Source organism: Lolium rigidum, chromosome 7 (genome assembly GCF_022539505.1).
Source record: "Lolium rigidum isolate FL_2022 chromosome 7, APGP_CSIRO_Lrig_0.1, whole genome shotgun sequence".
NCBI classification, from domain to species: Eukaryota; Viridiplantae; Streptophyta; class Magnoliopsida; order Poales; family Poaceae; genus Lolium; species Lolium rigidum.
The window spans coordinates 302,483,110-302,500,754 of NC_061514.1; the positions used below are offsets into that span (position 1 = coordinate 302,483,110).

Here is a 17,645-nt window from a genome sequence, read left to right on the forward strand (position 1 = left end):
ACTCTAGATTGGCTCCAGTTGACTCGGTATAACATATTAACATGCCAAAATGAAGCAGTTGATATCACCCGTCCGTTTGCTGAATATTCGAAGTTCATAAGCTTATATTTTTCTCTAAAGTAACAGTCGATAATTCTGTTGATTTCACATATATGCTATGATCGATGTGAGCGTCTACATTTGTATACTGTGTTTCTTAAAAAAAATAGTAGTAGTCATATCACCTTCTTTCTAAGGAACCGCGAGTGCTTCATTCTCTCTCAAATAGATGACTTCCAAAAAATGTGAAGTCACTTTTTTTTTCTTGTAAGTTGAACGTAGTATCACTAGATTTCTCGCGATACTGATGTTTAATAATTTTTTAAAATATTTTTAGTAATAGTACATGAAAAGTAATTAACATGTGGAAGACTACCATACCAATATCAAAATGGCATCTCTCTACCGATAGAGGGAGAGCAGCAATTTGCTGGCACAGTGTGTTATGGTTGATGATTGAGTCGACATTAATTTCAAGGTCTGACATCTAAAAGGTCAAGCAAGACTTGCTTAAATCAGGGCATTATTGCCCGGCAGCCGGCAAGAGATATGAGTTTGCACGTGCTGACCCGTTCGTCCCACACCGAGTTCATGGCACCACCAGTATAGTTGTTATTAGTTGCACAGAATTTATATAGGAGCTGACCTCTTCTTAGGGTCAAGGTTAGTGTGCCTTGATGGTCGATCCATTGAAGACTCCCTACTTACTTGCCACCTCGATGATTTTCCTCTCAGTTTTGCGAATCCTATGTCGCTTCATTGTTTTTAAGATCTTAAAGTATTGGAACCGTGCAATTTCAGAAAAATATAGCTATGATTTAGTCCTAACAGATGTTGATTTTCTGATCTTAGGTTACATATAAAGTGAGGCGAAGATAGTTGGATATTGATCCAAAGGTAAAGCAATATCAGGAAGATTTAATAATTTCTCAGTAACTTACAAGTGGAAAATCTCAAGAAAATGAAGTGGCGATCTTGTAGCACACACTCACTTTCCTACTTGCCAACCTAGATGCTTTTGCATCTCTACACCTTTGGCATCAAGAAAGTCATGTGTTCCTCTCAGCTTCAGATTATATGACCACACCCTCTGCTTTAATTCTCAACATCTTGGGATGATTGTGATTGCTACTGCCATTGCGAGCCATTGCTTTCCTGTGGGCGCCAGAAAACTAAATCCACACATATCCTTCTCCATTGCATTAGATACTTTTGTATTTATGTAGGCCATGTGTGTTTGCCTGGTTTGGCCAATCAGCAGGAACTCAACTTTTCTCAGCACAAGATTGCAACCAGAAACTTAAAGTCTGATCAGCAGTGTCTGCCAACACTAGGACCAGTGCCTTAATATGGGTTTCCCTGACTAGAATGCAACTGGACAATTAGATTTTTGGCTGTGGTGGATCTAGGTTACAGGTTGAGCTCCGGCATCAATTAGAAATTAGAAAGAAAAAAAGAATGTACAAGAATAGCAACACACAGATCTCGATACAACTGTTGTGCTTACGAGTCAAGTTAATTTGGTACAACAACACGACCAGAGAGAGCTTGGCATGATCCTCAACAAAGGTCAAAATCTAAAGAGTAAGTATACAATGAACAAACAGACTACTCTGTTCACCTCTCGAAAAGCATGACCATCTCGCAGTGCGAGGTGTGGGGGAACAAGTCCACTGCCATGGCTCTCTTGGGAACAAAAGGCTCCGAGCTGGGCATCGACTTTGTCCTCTGCCTTGCGAGGCCAGCACTGCTCATGTTCCGCCATGCACGGTGGCCCTTGTTCTTTTCCCTGTTCTCTGATGTGGGGGTGCAAAGCTCGATCGCGTTGGCAACTAGAGTGTCTGGATTGCAGGAAATGTACCTGGTTGAATTGAAACATAGAGTAAATTCTTAAATTCCTCAAAATTTACCACCGGTCTTCTATAGAAGGAACACTTGATTACAGCACTGGGATTTGAATAATGCAGGAAATGCTGGATTGCAGGAAATGCATCCCAATTGGGCAGTACATAACAAGTGATATGTGTTTCTCTTTCTACCTTTACAGACTGGGATTTGAATATGCATGTGTGTGCAAGATGGCATGATAACTTCATAATAGGACGCTCGATTATCTATTCACCACTATAACACAGAGGAGGCATGAACGACTTACACTAGACGACGGATGCGTGGATGAGTCCTCAACACCTTGAGCACCTATCAAATATTCAGAAAGTGAGTTTGATCCTCCACAAAATTTGGTAGTCCAGTCACAAGCAGAATGGCATACAGAACAACTGAACATGTTACGGGCACAAGCAATGTGCATGGGGTGCTTCAGTCAACTAATACCATGCTACCAGCAAAAAAAAAACTAATATCATGCTAGTTATTAGCATGGACTTCTTTCACAAATGACTAAGTTCAATACATGCTAATTAGGATCATAATGCAGTTCATAATTCTAGATACATTCGAATTTAGACAAATCTCCAACATCTTCTTATGGATGGAGGGAGTATTATTATCACTGTAACATCCCCGATATCTACAGTACCAGGCAAAGCACTTATACCACATTACTCTAATGATCACTTAATCTACGGAGAACTCTAAATTTAAGCATAATCTGCTTTGTTTATAGGAAAGTCTGCAACAGACATTTCACTATGCCATTCGCCTTCGGCGAAATACTAGTAGCGATGCAAGTCAAAACCAACGTTGAACCAAGGGTTGTGTGTCATTAACTCATAATGCCACTGGGATTGGGCATATGTTAAACAAAAGCATTTCCAAACATAAAAATAATAATGTTTATGCTAAGAAAACTAATGACTGAAATTTACTTACAGTAGGGTGAAGCCCAGCACGTGGAGGGTCTACAATAGCAACAAAGTTCTTAAACTGACATGCAGTAGCAGCAAGTGTGTCATTGTTAGAAACCGAAGAACCATCCCCAAGTGTTTTTGTGTGCTCCAAGCAGTCAGCTGATTTTGTGGCAATGGACTCCTCACTGATCAACAATGACGCTTCCTCACTATTTGGATTACCATTAGCCACAATGGATTGATCATGCCCACCTTCCAACTGTTTGCTCACCTTATCCCCCAAGTCCCCATTTATCTCATCACTAGAACTGGGATGATGGTCCGACTTGTCTCCCATCTGCTGACTTTCACCATTGTCGGTTTTCTCCGTTGAACTGTCCATAGTTTCACCATTATTCTTTGTACCATCAACTATATCTTCATTTTTTCCTGTAGCACCAACTTCTGAATTACTTTCAGAAACCACAAGGTCCTGCTGTGGTGAACCAAGATACTCCGTGAGAAGAGACCCCATCACATTTTCGGCCTGTTTATTCCCAGGTTGGAGATTCAGATGAGAGTATTGTGGTGAGTACAGAGATATGGAAGCCAAAGGTACAATATAACATCATGATCAGCAAACCAGAGAACAGAATTGATCATAAGGGTAAAAATGTCTCACCTTCCCGCAGACAAAACGGCAATTTTTTATACCATTGATAAGAGCATTTCTCTCAGCATCCAGAACTGCTGCTTCATTCATTTCAATTCCAACAACCTAGCATATTTAACAACGAAGATTTGAGAAATACTATTCCAAAGCAACGACTGAGCCATCTAACAGGAAACATATCCACAACTGCATTTTATATTATACTGGAAATAAGAACCATTATTTGCAATAAGATGAAGTGTACACAGGAAATCACCATTCCAACACGGTGTGCTAATGTCAGGCCAATTGTCCCAGTCCCACAGCATACGTCAAAAAGTAATGTGTCTGAGTTGAGATTGGCCCAGTCACCAGCAAGGGTGTACAATCTTTCTGCAGCAAGAGTATTGACCTGCGTAACTGTGAGTCAATACAAAATTTAACCACAGAGCCCAAATGTCAAAGTAGTTCGCATTTCAGCCAGACCTGGAAAAATGCTGTTGGTGATAATGAGAACCGAAGATTGCTGATGTGATCGTGAATTCTTGTTTGATCCACTGCCCCCTCTTCTGATTGGCCTACTTTTCGCACCAATAGTGGGATCAGTGGACAGTCAGCTGCTGCTACATTTGATATTCCTGTGTGATCCTGCATGATTAGTGAATGATTTCATTAGCTGCAAATAAAATTTCAAGAATAACAAAGAGGCGCACTTCTCGAAACAAACCAAATCTGATATGTATAAACTCGAATGAAAATTACAGATATAGCCATAAAAAGCTCACTATCTTCCTATAGTGATGGCGTTGTGGAAACCAGCATCACAACAGATTTGACAATTTTTGTGCTAACTTTACGCCAATAACAATAGACATTACATAAAACGGAATAGTATGCTTTTGATGACAAATATACTAATATCATCTCCATGGTTTTCTAAGAATGAAGTATCGACTCCATGTGAGAATTATAAATATGTTTTTGTGTACATCAGTTGGCAAACTTTTATAAGTTTGATTGCACGTGTTTCAAAATGACATCTATTTCGAAATGAAGAGAATACTGTGTAAATTTCAGTTCAAACAATAAAATCTGCTAAAATTACTCATAAGTGCAGCAAGTCAGAACTAAGCGGTGAGTGCGCCATAACTGCACGTTCTACTGGGCAGTATGCGGAGTTACAAGTTACTCCGTATAACACACATTAAGTTAACAGACTGCGATTGTGTGACCACAAGAATAACTTAATGGACATAGGCATTAAGGAGTTCCAGAAGGGAAACATGCACAGAATCATTATTCTGGAGCAGATGTTCAAACTTACTTGGACTACTATAGTTGTAAGAGGCAATGGAGGTGAGCATGTTGCAGCCCCTTGTATCAGCGTCATGGACAACTTGGCAAACTCATCTTTCATCAGTAGCTCATCAATACCTGTGGAGCACACCTGATAGTATAGAAAGTATAGCCTGTCAGTGGTACTGCCAGCACAAACTGCATTGAACTGAAAAGCACATCTCAAGTTCAGTCCAAACTACCTGAACAATAATCATGACTTCAGATATTTGTATTTCTGCATCTTGTGCACCAACAGCTTGAGCTGGACTTCTTCCCTCTCGAACCTAATATGACAATCATAGTCAATGTAAGAAGTTATCCCCACTTTGATACACAAACCAGAAGAAATTCAGTTTACAGAATCTCAATAGAGAAAAGAAATAGAAGTATCCGATAAAGATGTAAATGCTTAGCGAGAACACACCGTGAGTTGGCGCCAAAATCCAGAATTATCAACTCTGTTCCACACAGGTAAGGTTGACGACTGCAGAAAATCTTGAAACATGAAAGCATATTTGGAGGAAATTCCTGAAACATTTGGGCAGTCCACAGGTTCCTCGACAGCAGTCACACCTTCCCTGAGATTATGTTGTATCAATCGTTAACGCTGGAATAACGTTGAACAAGAAAGAAGAAAAAAAGAGGAATCAAACAAACCAACCTGAAATTCCCAAGCATAAACCCTACCGTCTTTTTACCTGCCAAGGAATGTCCCACAGAGAACTCACATTTGTTACGATAACCATCAATCACTGGGGACTCCAGAATGCCTTCAAGCTTGCAAGAAAGACCACCTGGATGATCAAACAGACACTTAGCACAAGCTGAAGAGCAGAAGAACATATACTACAAGAACAGAAGAATGAAAATACATTGTGCAGACTGCAACAAGTGTATGATGATTCTATAACTGCCGGTTACCTAAAAAGAACTGTTTTTCATCCATATGTAAGTGCTAGGATACAGCCAGAAAACAACCTTTTGCCAGATCTCTTTGTTAAGAGCAATAAAATAACACGTGCCAAGTACTCAAGATTACTGGTCGAGCCAGAAGGGCAAAGCTAACAGGCTCACAGATTATACACATGTTCCAAAGACTCAAATCTGGATATTAATAAAACAATTTGAGCTTTGTGTGATGCTAAGTGCGTTCACTTTCATTAGGAGAAAATCTGACACACTCTTTATACTCGAGCAAGACAATTTCTTTATTTTGGTCAAGAAACTCTAACTAGCACTTAAATGGTCTTGGGACGGAAGCAGTACTGAGAAGTGAGAATAGCACATCAGCAATGCAATATACTAGGAGTAGGAGGGTACCAATTTGCTTTGCTTCAGAAATCCATTCTGGAAGGGAAACACCATACGGGCAAGCTTTCTTAGCATTGCGAGTCTGCGGTATAAGACACACATGAAGTTATTCCAATTTTACGAAATATATGGTTGATTACAAATTTTAAATGGTAGTTGGGCATGCAATTGATCTTACAAGTTTCTTCAGTAACTGTGCAACTGAATTTTTTTTGTGCTCCAGCTGATCCTTGTAAGTCATATGGGCAAGTGGGGTAACTGCGTCGCGCACAGTTCTTATACTTGCTACTACAGCTGCTTCAGGCGCAGATGTTCCGTCAGCAGCAACACCGTTTTCTGCTGCTGCCCCATTTCCAGATGCCGGTCCTTCTGTGCGTAGCTTCTGATGTGACCTACGATTGGCATCTACTATCTTCATTTCCTTTCCACCAGATCGATTCTCCTTAAGGACCTACTCGGGTTGTGAGGCAAAATTCATTTGTCAATTGTTATACAACCAAACATGCTGCCGGCACAAATCAATGAACAATTACCTCCACAGCATTTGTCAGTTGTTCAATATTTTCAAATGTCACAAAGCCAACAGTCATTCCTTTCTTCTTCTTTGCTGCTGCATATGAGATTCCCTGCACAACCATCATTGAACTTATGGCATTGAGGTAGCATCAAATAGACAAATGGGTATCCTCCAGAAGATACATATGTACCTTTAGCATTTTTTGAACTTTCAAGGCATTTATCCAAAACATGAACATGTTGTTCTCACTTCATGTTTTCAATTTAAAAACCAGTAATTTTATGTAAACAGTTTATTTTTCACCAAGCCAATTCCGAAATGAACTCAGTGGTGGCAGTTATTATTATAGCATATATGTTCTTCCATTGATTTACACAAGAAGAGTTTGCGTTAAAGTATTTCAATAGCAAATAATAATAAACTCAGAATAGGTTATCGGCCCAAAACCAAATTCTCAAATGATGCAACTTACGATGTGCTAGCTGTGTTTTACAGAAGATTAAAAGGACAGATTTTTTCTATGAACTAATTGTTAAAACATTTCAAGATGAGCAACTCTGTCCTGCCTAATTTATACAATATATGCAACCAAATCATGTAAGCTGGTATTCTGCTGTTAGCTTACACCGATTAATTACAGACTAGCTCATGTTTGGTTATAGTTATATCCACGATATGCTATCTAAAGACATCTGAACCCACAGAACTCGGTCTTACGAAAATTCCTCATCCTTGAGCCACTTTGCTTTACAGCTCTTGAGTCTAGTCAGCGAATTATCATGGATTGTCGCAGCTATAGTCTTTAGTTGGCCGGGTCCTTATAATACATCAAAACATAGATTCTCTTTTCTGAGTTCAACTAGTTATGGAGCATCCCAACTAAAATACTATTGTCAGATATCAGTTCTAGTGACCTGAGTTCAATGTACAGCTGCTCAAGTGAACCCACTCTACATGGCCACTTCAGTAGACTACTAGTTCATGATACAAAGAAAGAAGGAGGTATCAAGATCAGCAATGCTTGCCTGCTCCTCGAGGAAAGACTTGAGCTTGTCGGTGACCCAGTGCCTGGAGAGCCCGAGGAGGCACTTGTCGAGCGACGTCTCGTCAATGGTCACCTCCTCCTCGTGCACCTCCTCCTCGGAGTCCTTCTGCAGCTTCTTGGCGCGGTCGGAGGTGGGGTCCCAGGAGCCGTCGGGCCGGGGCCGGAGCTCCTCCTCCGTGTGCGCGTACCGGCACCCCTCCCCGTGGCTGCACCCGTCCGGGCCGCCGCCGCGGCGCCGGAAGAAGGAGCACAGGCTCGTCTTCGACATCGGGTGCAGCGGCCTATCGCCGCCGCCGGGGGCGGGGGCGGAGGCCTCCGCGGCAGTGGAGGCAGCGGGGGCGGCTGCTTCTGCTTCATCTCCGGTAGGCTTCTCTGGCGAGTCCTCCCTCCTGCGCTTATCCCCGGCGGGGGCGGCGGCGGCCTCGACGGTGGAGGCGGCGGGGGAGGTTGCTGCCGCGTCTGCGGTGGCGGTATCCGGAGATTTCTCCTCCCTCTTGCGCTTATCCCCGGCGAGCTCGGTCTCCTGCTGCTGCGGCGGCGGCGGCGGCGTGGCGTCCTCCATGGCTGGGTGCAGGGTTGCGAAAAAGGTTGGCGAGGAGAGCTCCGGCTGTTTTGATAGGAGGCTTCCTTCTGGGCTTCTTTTACTGAGAAGCTTTTGGGCCACGTATTTCTCGTTTGGGCCTTTTTCAGTGAATGACATAGAACAATTTAATGGGCCGGGTAATGTAGCGCTGCTGTAGCTCTTTCGATAATCTTGAGACTCGGTCGCCTTCTCCGCCGTCTCCGGCGGCTGGCGAGCTCGCCGGCGGCGTGAAGGCAGAGGAACAGCAAACAACTCCCAGCAGTAGTGTTACGTGGTTCCTAATATGTGTTTGTTCCTTATTCTCTTTGTTTCCACTGCCAGTCTCCTCCAACGTTGGCTCCGATGGTAAGGTCATCTGGATTTGTTCGCTTGAGCTGGGCTTGGTGTTCGATCGCAGTTCTTATCTTCACCATATGTTGCAGAAGCACATCAAATCAATGTCGCTGAGGCCGACGACCAACGTCAGCTCCGCCCTCCGAACCTGTTGAGTACAGGGGAAGCCGACAGGGCCAGCATTTTCAATGTACGGATGCTCCGATGCAGAGTGCCAAGGAGTCGCTGCCGTTCATGGCTGGCGCTGCCGACAGACTGTGCTTGACCGACTTGGGCAGGTCAACGTCTACGCACAATTCTCACATAAAAGCGTGTAATTTCTGATCTGTCAGTCCAACATGTACTACTTAGGCATTTCTCTTTGCATGATTTTTTATTGTACAGTCTTATTTTTGCGGGTGAAATGCAGTCAACTCTCCTAAGTCTCCATAAGATAAATGAAGTCTCTGCCATAATAAACCAAGTCAAGTCCACCACTGTTATTGAAAGCTCCATGTTTGGTAGTACTTATGTACTAGTAGTGTGTGCCTATAAAATCCGTGTCGAGGAGTTCTCTTGGTCCTCACAGATACTATCTCGCTCAGCTTTCTTCTCCAAGGTATATATTCAAACCCTACTTGCTTCCCTCATTGCCTGTAGGTAGATATTTTGTAGCCAGTACTAAGATTGATGAAACTACGCTGAAATCTCTTGTCATATGTGTTTTCATGGTTTCACCAATTCCAACTTACTATTTCTTTTTTCCATTTCCTTTAATTGTGGATTAATATATGATAAACACGATCAAAAGCTTCACCCCCGAACCCGTGAGTGGACCAGAGGCGGAGCTAGAACATTTTTTGATTGGGTTCATTGCTTTGTAATAGTAGGTTCGGAGTATGAATGAGCACTAAATATGTAGTGATTATAAAGAGACTAATCAAATTTCATTGGGTTCATGTGAACCCAATGGTTACATGCTGACTATTTGATCTCACTATGTATCAACTGCCTTTTTCAATAAAGGGATGATTTTCAGTAGGTTATCTCGATTGTGTGAATGTTTATCTGAATTCCAAGTTGCTACAAGATGGTTTATTGCTGCCAAGCTGCATGCCATCTGAACTGAAGACTATCAAGCTTCTGAATAAGTTCATGATACTGGGGTTTGTTTATCCAGAATATATAAAAAATGTCATTCTCAGTGAATAATCCTGAACATCCTGGTAACACAAACTATTCTCAAAATTGTTTGATTATTTCACTCTTTTTAATGTATTTGTGCAGCAGCTGCCTTTTGATTATCAGTTGGGTGCATACAAACATTAAAATAATGAACTGGTATGCAATAATGGAGTATAAACTCTTCTAGATATAGAAAAATACTACGTCCAAGTGAACCAATAGATGCTTCTGTACTAAAAATTTCTAGCACTTAATATTGGCCCAAATGTACTATATTCACTGGCGGGCACAAACCCATTTTTGTGGACAAATTTTTTCTATGTACACATCATATTTCTCGTCAGTAGTCAGTACGTGCAGGTATCCTACTGCCCATCTAGGCAACAAATTCACGAACGTGTCTGGCCCATAAGCACTAGCCCGACCCAAAAGTCCAGACCAAAGCCCAAACAGCAGCAGATTTGCTCCGGCGAATCCGTGACACTTCAGCTTCTACGGTTAATTTGTCCAACGGCAGGCGATTCTCACGCCAGCGAAAAGGCGGAGAGGGGGAGGCGGCAATAGGATTCGTGATTGCTGCCAGGCGTGGGGCGCCTGGCCGCCGGCACCACGACTCGATCAGGGACCACGAGGCCGGAGCTAGGAGATTACAACATGAAGTTCTCTGAAATTTCTCACTGCATGCTGCGGCCTGCAAGATTCTGAATCTTGATTTTTTTGTCCAGATTCTAGACTAGTAAATCAGCAACTGCTCTTCTAATTTAGATTATACATGGAAAAAATGTGAACCTTTATGTTTAGTATATTGAATAATTTGTCGTGTCATTTTTCTACTATTTTGTGACGATGCCGTTATTGAAAATTCTCAAACCTTTCTGTTTATATTGAATCATTTGCCAATCTTTATGTTTTTATTGTTGTATTGCACACTTCTTTACCCTTCAAGTTTTTCCTTGGAATATTTTTTTTGAGTTTGAATACCCATTGCAAATTGTCTGTGCCCGCCCATGACTATATTCACATGTAACACAGTATATCCTTTTAGAACTAGTATATACACCAAAGAGATTGATTACATGTTTAGACCAAGATGAGAAAATATGTACATTTGACGACGTGGGCTTAGCCTAGTGGTTGGGATCGCAGTGGCGCATCCCAACGACTGGAGTTCGATTTGAATTTCGGAATTGTCGCGCCAAGTCCCGCTTCTATTATATCAAAAAAGTGTCTAGTTCCTCCTAGACACGGATTCATTTTTTTTTTTAGAAAATATGTACATTTCAGGAGAGAAAGTTTGGAGGGGATAGTCCCTTGGACCTCCACACACTCTTATATATAGCTCAATTTAGGCTTACATCTTCACTCATACACTGGTATAATCTATACACTACTACTATAACAACACTCCCTGGAGACTCTGCTAAGATATTAACTCAGATTGCAGCATTCCAATGAAATATTCTAGACTCTCTTAGAACAGTACTATTATACTAAGACAACATTCCTTAGAATACTCTAGATTCTACCATAGTACTACTACTCACACTCTACCCCCCCTCCCCCCAAGATGGGCATGGGTTTAATATTGGCCATCTTGCTACAACTCCGTGACTCTTGCTACGATCACTATGCATCTAGATTACAACCACTCAACGATGCATGTGAGCATTTTACTATAGCTCGTGCTCTATTGGTCGTTAAGCGCCCATTCAACTCCGACCATCCAAGCTCCGCCTCACGCGATGTATAACCATCATCGTGCAACAACTCTGCATCAAGCTAGCCAGCTCCAACCCCACTTGTGTTGGGCCACTGTTGCCTCTCCAACCATGCGCCTTCTTACACTGGTGCCTACAACAGAGGTACCACACACTTTCCATCATCAGAATCACGGCTACCTCACCTCAACAACAGCTCCGACAAAGCCACAGCCGCCTCACCTCACCGGTCAGCTATCCACAATCTCCTAACCTTCACATGTCTTCCACCTCTCCAACACGGCTGACTCACCTCAACAACAGCTCTTGCAGAGCCACAGCCGCCTCACCTCATCGGTCAGTTATCCACACTCTCCTGACCTTCACATGTCTTCCACATCTCCAACACAGTCACAACCTTGACCTCTATCTCATCTCCATTAACCCCACCGGCCATCTTGGCCTCAACCATCTTTGCCTTGGTCACCACAGCCTCTAAAATAGGACTAGTTGTCCACACTCGACAACCAGAACACGAACTAAATTAGGTTCACAAGTTACAACATAAAATAGGTTCCAAACAAGCAAACACAATGAAATCATAAGCAAGGGCTGTCCACTCTCAAATCTCAATAGCCATCATCGAACTCATCCATGGTAGCATTTGTGTCTTCACCATCTTGTTCAGCAGCAGTTGGATATTCATCATCATCAGTCACATCAACATCATCTTGAACAAAGTCTAAATCATCATCCTCTCCATTGGGGATATTTGAGCGTTGTTCCTGGTCATCAGCTAGGCTTGTAACCAGAGCCATATTGACAAGAGGCTTCTATTGCAATCTGAAATTGCCTAGAGCTTGCAACATTGAAAGGTATGCCACAATCATAGAAGAATAATGCCCACTACATACACACATATTGCCTCTCTTCCGGTGTTTTTGTGCTGGACTCCATTGTGCTTTGAGAGTGCCCGGAGCGTCTTTCATCGACAACGTACTCAGGCTTTTTCCTAAGCATGGCAATAATTGACTTGGTTGCAACAGATTGACACTTTTTGCCTGACATTTTTAGAGCAAAGGCTTTCTTGTTCTTCTTGGCTGCTGTCCCTGAACTTGGTCTTGTAATGGAGCATTGAGCTATTGGTGCTGCTGCTGTATCTACCTCAGCTATGTTTCTTATGTTTTTTTCCAAATATTCTAACATCTCCCTGCTCAGTTGTGTGCTAACCTTTGAACAACTTGTTGCATCCCCACCGGTGCCTGCAAGATGCTCTTTGTGTCTCTTGATCCCTCCAGAAGTTACCTTGCCACAGAGATTGCATACAACAATATTGACCTTCTTGGCCTGCGGTCTGGATTTTTCATTGGGTCATAAGCATCACCATCCCATCAGCTGATGCATCTGCCATTGTTAGACTGCAAAGTGCAAACAATAATAAACTATATTAAAGAAGCTAGTATAAAGAAGATCCAGTAAGCTACTATTCTAATGATCTAATCAGCTAACAAGGACAGGCATCAACTATTTTAATTGGATGTACATGCAGCTGAATATTTTAATCCCCACTCATTCAGCTACTACTACTAGTATATCAGAGGCACAAGCAGGCAATCACCACAAGCAGAAAAGAGTCAGAGGCTAGAGGGTGAGGGCGGAGAGGAAAGAGACCATGGGGGAGAGTGGGGAACCATACCTTGTTGCCCTGCTGGGAGAGAGTTGAGCCAGGGGAGGAGACGCCCAGAAGCTTGCTGGAGAAAGTGAGCTCGGCGGTGGAGGGAAGAATCTGGCCGGCGGGATCTGGCGGAGGAGGAGCTGGCCGCCTGAGAGGAGAGAGCTCCTCTCTCTCTCTCTCAATCGATTAGATTCTTGGACTGGTCTGTTTCCCTCTCTCTCTCTCTGCCCTCTCTTTCCCCTGACGCCCAAGTCCTTCACAACCGCCTGCATTTCCTCTGCATCTGCCCATCTCTGACCAGATCAGAGGTGCTCCTACACCTCCACTTTCTCTTGGTCCCCAAACTTATTTTCCTCCTCCTCAATTGCACCATTATGACTAGCTTCCAGAGCAACACCCAATGCAGAGCAGCAACCAAGCCTCACATGAGGCACCTGCAATATGAGGTGGCTACCGCCTGCACAGAGCAACAGTTTGCGGCCTCCCGCCGCGTACTCCACCATGGCCTTGAACAAATCGTTCTTGAGCTTGTACATGAGCAGGTTCTTCCTCTAGTCTAGGAACTTCCTAACGTTGGCGTCGATGGCCTGTGCCAGCTCATCCATCTTGCCACACTTACGTAAACCATTGAGTTTACGAAGTAGAATACTTCGTCCAAGATGAACTCCTAGTCATCGTCGACCCAACAACCATCATTTAGTTCAAATTGTAACACAAGGGCGAGACAAATATGTCAAGCACCGGAAGAAGTGCGCGGCAATGTCGACTCAGTTCTTTTTATATGTGCCTTGGCTCCCTGAAAATAAATCCGGTCGTAAGTAAATTAATCTTGCCTTCACATACGAGCGATCTTCAAAGAACTTGAAAAAAATGTGCCGAAAAATTATATAGCAGTTTAGACTAATAATAGAACCCATGTATTTACAAGCTTATTAATCAGTTTCCCTTTTTGAAAAACCAAATGAAGTAGCATATTTAGTTTATTAGCTACCAGGCTTAGCAAGGTTAAGTAATTTCCACCACATATTTCTTATCCACCGCAAGCTCATATTGGATTCTATGTTCATATTGATACAAAGTATAGCTAGCTTCTGCAACAATAAAATGTCACGATCAGGTAGCAAGTCTTAGATATCGAGGTTGCACGCAGCCGAATGATTGATTTTCCAAATATTTCTACCATCTAGATATTTTTTTGCAAGTGAAATTTGATTATGCGCATCATTGGCCAGGCTGGGGACATCCTTCTCTATTCTGTTAAAGACGTTATTTCCTTACATAATTGGAGCAGGGGGGGACTGAAGATGGCAAACATTCAGCAACAGGCGAAGCCCCTTATGGATCACCAATTTTTAAAGGAACTAATAAATTGCAATGCATATAAAAGTTTAGAAATTGAGATTTTGAATCCAGGAGTGCCTCTAGCTAATCAGAATGTAACCCGCATGGCTGTTCGAACAAGCAATCCAGAGGAACTTTTGCAAGGAGTGACGTTTGATTGGGACGGGGTGCTCCATATTGCAGCGAGATTGGGGGATTTCAAGCTAGTGAATGCTATCTCCAAGATATATAGCGACACGGTCGATGTTGCAGCGAAGAATAACAGAGGAGAGACTGCCCTGCACTGCGCCGCTGCTACTGGCAATGTCACCATGATCTCCCTTGTTATATCGTTGGCTAGAGACAATGATAAGAAAAGGGAGCTTCTGGGAATGAGAAATCTCAATGGGGAGACTTGCTTGCACCATGCAGTGCGGTGTGGGGAAAGGGGGGCTGTGGAGAAATTGGTCGAGGAGGATGTGAAGGTCTTCGTCGGACCTGATGAGGACCTTGCCCTGGTGAGGATGCACGATAGCAATAGTGTTTCTCCCCTCTACTTGGCGACAACTTTGAGCAAGCTTGAGATTGTCCAGTTCCTCACAAAGGATCATGTCCCCGTCCCGTCACAAGCACCTGGTGCCGTACCGGTACAATCTAAATATCCAGCTGCGTCCTACACAGGCCCTGGAGGCAAGACCGCTCTGCATGCTGCGGTTCTCATCTGCGAAGGCAAGTATCTTCACCGCTGTCTATACATCTTTGTTTTTGCTTCTTTTTGTACTAACTCTATCTCTCTCGCTTAATTTCAGATCTCAGTGGACATCTCGCCAATTGGACTGGTAAGGAACTCATAGACAAGCCAGATGACTCTGAGAGCACGCCGCTTCACCTTTTGGCATCAGCCAACAACAAATTTATCATGAAGCTGTTTCTTAAAATTGACGAAAGTGCTGGATACCACGCGGACAAACAGGGATCACTGCCCATACATATTGCTGCTGCAAATGGAAGCCGTGAGATTGTCAGACTCTTGTCTGACCGTCGTCCCAGCTGCTCTTGGTCGTGCAATAAGTTGGGCCAGACTATCCTCCACATTGCTGTCAAAAGCGGGAATAGCGATGTGGTAGATTTTCTATGCTCTGGAGATAGGTTCGCACAAATTTTTAACACCAGGGATATAGATGGGAATACGGCTCTCCATTTGGCTGTACTGCAAGGAGAACAGTTAATCTTTTGCCGGTTAATGCAGAAGAAAGCACTATGTATGAGCATCACTAATAAGATGGAGCAAACACCCCTTGATCTTGCACAGCTCAACCTTCCACGAGAAAGTTCATTATTACAGGTATGTATGTTTTCTGTTAAATGCAGTACAGCTTATTTTACCTTTTGCTTACTGTCTAATCTTTAGCTAAGTCGATTTTCCTAGCTTAGACTTTGGATTGTGTTTGAGATGATTATGTGCACTTACCCAAATGGTTAAATTTTGTTTCTGTATGCTGTCCGTTTATTTTCTCAGTTTGAGCTTTTGGGTAAACGAAAAGAACGCCCTCGCGTCGTCCCCTTCAAGCGACGCAGGGGGCGAACCCTAGTCCCCCAGCGTCGCCACCCCCTCCCTCCCAGGCAAGTTGTCCCTGGAAGCCGGCGGCGGCAAAGGCCGTGATGGGGTGGTGGGGATCTGGCCTCGTGGCCCTCCACGCTGAGGGATGGTGGTCAGCGCAGCGCTGGGCCCCCTCGCCGCTCTGACGCGCCCACTCCAGTGCTGCAGGCTGTTGTGGGTTTCCTGTGCAGCTTCGGCGCCGCCCCGTCGTGGTGATGGGCCCTAGCTTCGGATATGGCCGGATTCGGCTGCAACTGCAGGACCCCTGCAAATTCCGCACCGTCCTCCCCTCGTGGTGGTGAGTGTTGGGCCTGGATTTGCTAGGGGAAGGCACCTAGCTAGGCTGCTGGTCCTAGCGTTGGTTTAGTCAGCAGTTGGCACGGTCGGGTCCATGTTGTCAGCGGCACAGTTTGGATTGTATATGGCTGCAGGGGCAGGGGCACCGGGCAGTGGTGCGACGTTGCTCCAGGGGCGGGTGACGCTTGCTGGTGCTTGCTGATTGCTAGCCGAGGTCGCGCGCGGGCGATGCATTTGTGGCGTTGGTAGCACCCGTCTCTCGCCACCGCCTCGCCACATGCTTGGCGGGGCGCAGTGCTTCGCCAGCATGAACGTGTCGCACACGCTCTGGCTGCTGTGGCGGTCTGGTAGGGTGCGGCTGGTGTCGGCGATGAGCTCAGCGTAGTTGACCCGGGGTCAGGCCCGGCGCTGAGGCAGTGCCACCGGTGCGGACGCACCGGGCCCCTGATCGCTAGGGGCCTCACCCCGATATGTTAATACGTATACTAATACAAGTGCAGGTGCAGCTCACGGTTTGGAAAGAAAAGAAATCCAATCAAAATCAGCTCACCTGTACGCACACATCGACAAAGACAGGAATGCGCATTGACTCAGTCCGGCCGGGTCAAGCGGAAATTTCGTACGCATCATCTTCTCCTATGGGCTCCTCCTTCAATTTTCCATTCCCCAACCCCAATCACCGCCGTGACATCAACGATGGGTAGAGTCCAATATTATGTTAAATGATTAAATTTTAATTAAATTAAATATCAGAAATTTCCTCTATTGCTTGTGCATAGGGCCTTTTTTGGTCTTGCACCGGGCCCTGATACGTTAGGGCCGGCCCTGCCCGGGGTCTCCATCACAGCATCCCCTGGGCAGGTAACACTGGTTGCAGTTTTCTTGGCGGTGCCGGCTCCGTTTCCCCCTCCGCGGTTTCATGGTGGTGGCCGGCTTCAGGTTTTGGGTGGGACATTAGCGAAAGCTGTGCAAGGCGTTGGCCGCTGCGGGTGACGACGACGTTCTCGACGTCGTGTTCCTTCTCGGAGGTGCCACCAAGTGTTCCTCCTTTCTCGTAGTTGGATCACGCCGTCGTGCTTTACTTGCACGCTTCTTTGATGGCGTAAGGTTCTCTTCTTTGTCTTTAGACACACCCTCTTTACCTTCTTTTTGCTTGTCGCCGCCATTGTCTTCCTGGCTACTTTTACACAGTGTTCTGCCTAGTTTGGGTGGCCTCCTAGATACCTCGCTGTGGTTTCCTAGGCTAGCGTCATGTGGCAGGCGATGCCGGTGTTTCCTTCCTTAC

General features: G+C 44.4%; 1 protein-coding gene across 1 annotated transcript; it reads right to left on the minus strand.

Annotated features, from left to right (window-relative positions):
* Positions 1–1,524: 1,524 nt before the first annotated feature.
* LOC124673068 (zinc finger CCCH domain-containing protein 24-like) lies at positions 1,525–8,253 on the minus strand. Its single transcript, XM_047209201.1, has 14 exons — positions 7,672–8,253; positions 6,663–6,755; positions 6,308–6,580; positions 6,139–6,211; positions 5,480–5,612; positions 5,243–5,396; positions 5,019–5,102; positions 4,805–4,927; positions 3,967–4,128; positions 3,758–3,892; positions 3,511–3,606; positions 2,872–3,375; positions 2,195–2,238; positions 1,525–1,900 (listed from the first exon to the last, which is right to left on the minus strand). The coding sequence occupies exons 1-14, from the start codon at positions 8,251–8,253 to the stop codon at positions 1,657–1,659; spliced, it is 2,700 nt and encodes an 899-aa protein (XP_047065157.1). The 3' UTR covers positions 1,525–1,656.
* Positions 8,254–17,645: the final 9,392 nt, after the last annotated feature.

What these genes read in the sequence shown, in the direction of transcription:
- LOC124673068 (XM_047209201.1), bottom strand. Translation starts at nt 8,253, where the DNA reads ATGGAGGACGCCACGCCGCCGCCGCCGCCGCAGCAGCAGGAGACCGAG. An exon ending in CACAGTTACTGAAGAAACTT is followed by an intron (nt 6,212 to 6,307) that starts GTAAGATCAATT and finishes CTTATACCGCAG; the next exon opens with ACTCGCAATGCTAAGAAAGC. An exon ending in GTGCTGGGCTTCACCCTACT is followed by an intron (nt 2,239 to 2,871) that starts GTAAGTAAATTT and finishes AATATTTGATAG; the next exon opens with GTGCTCAAGGTGTTGAGGAC.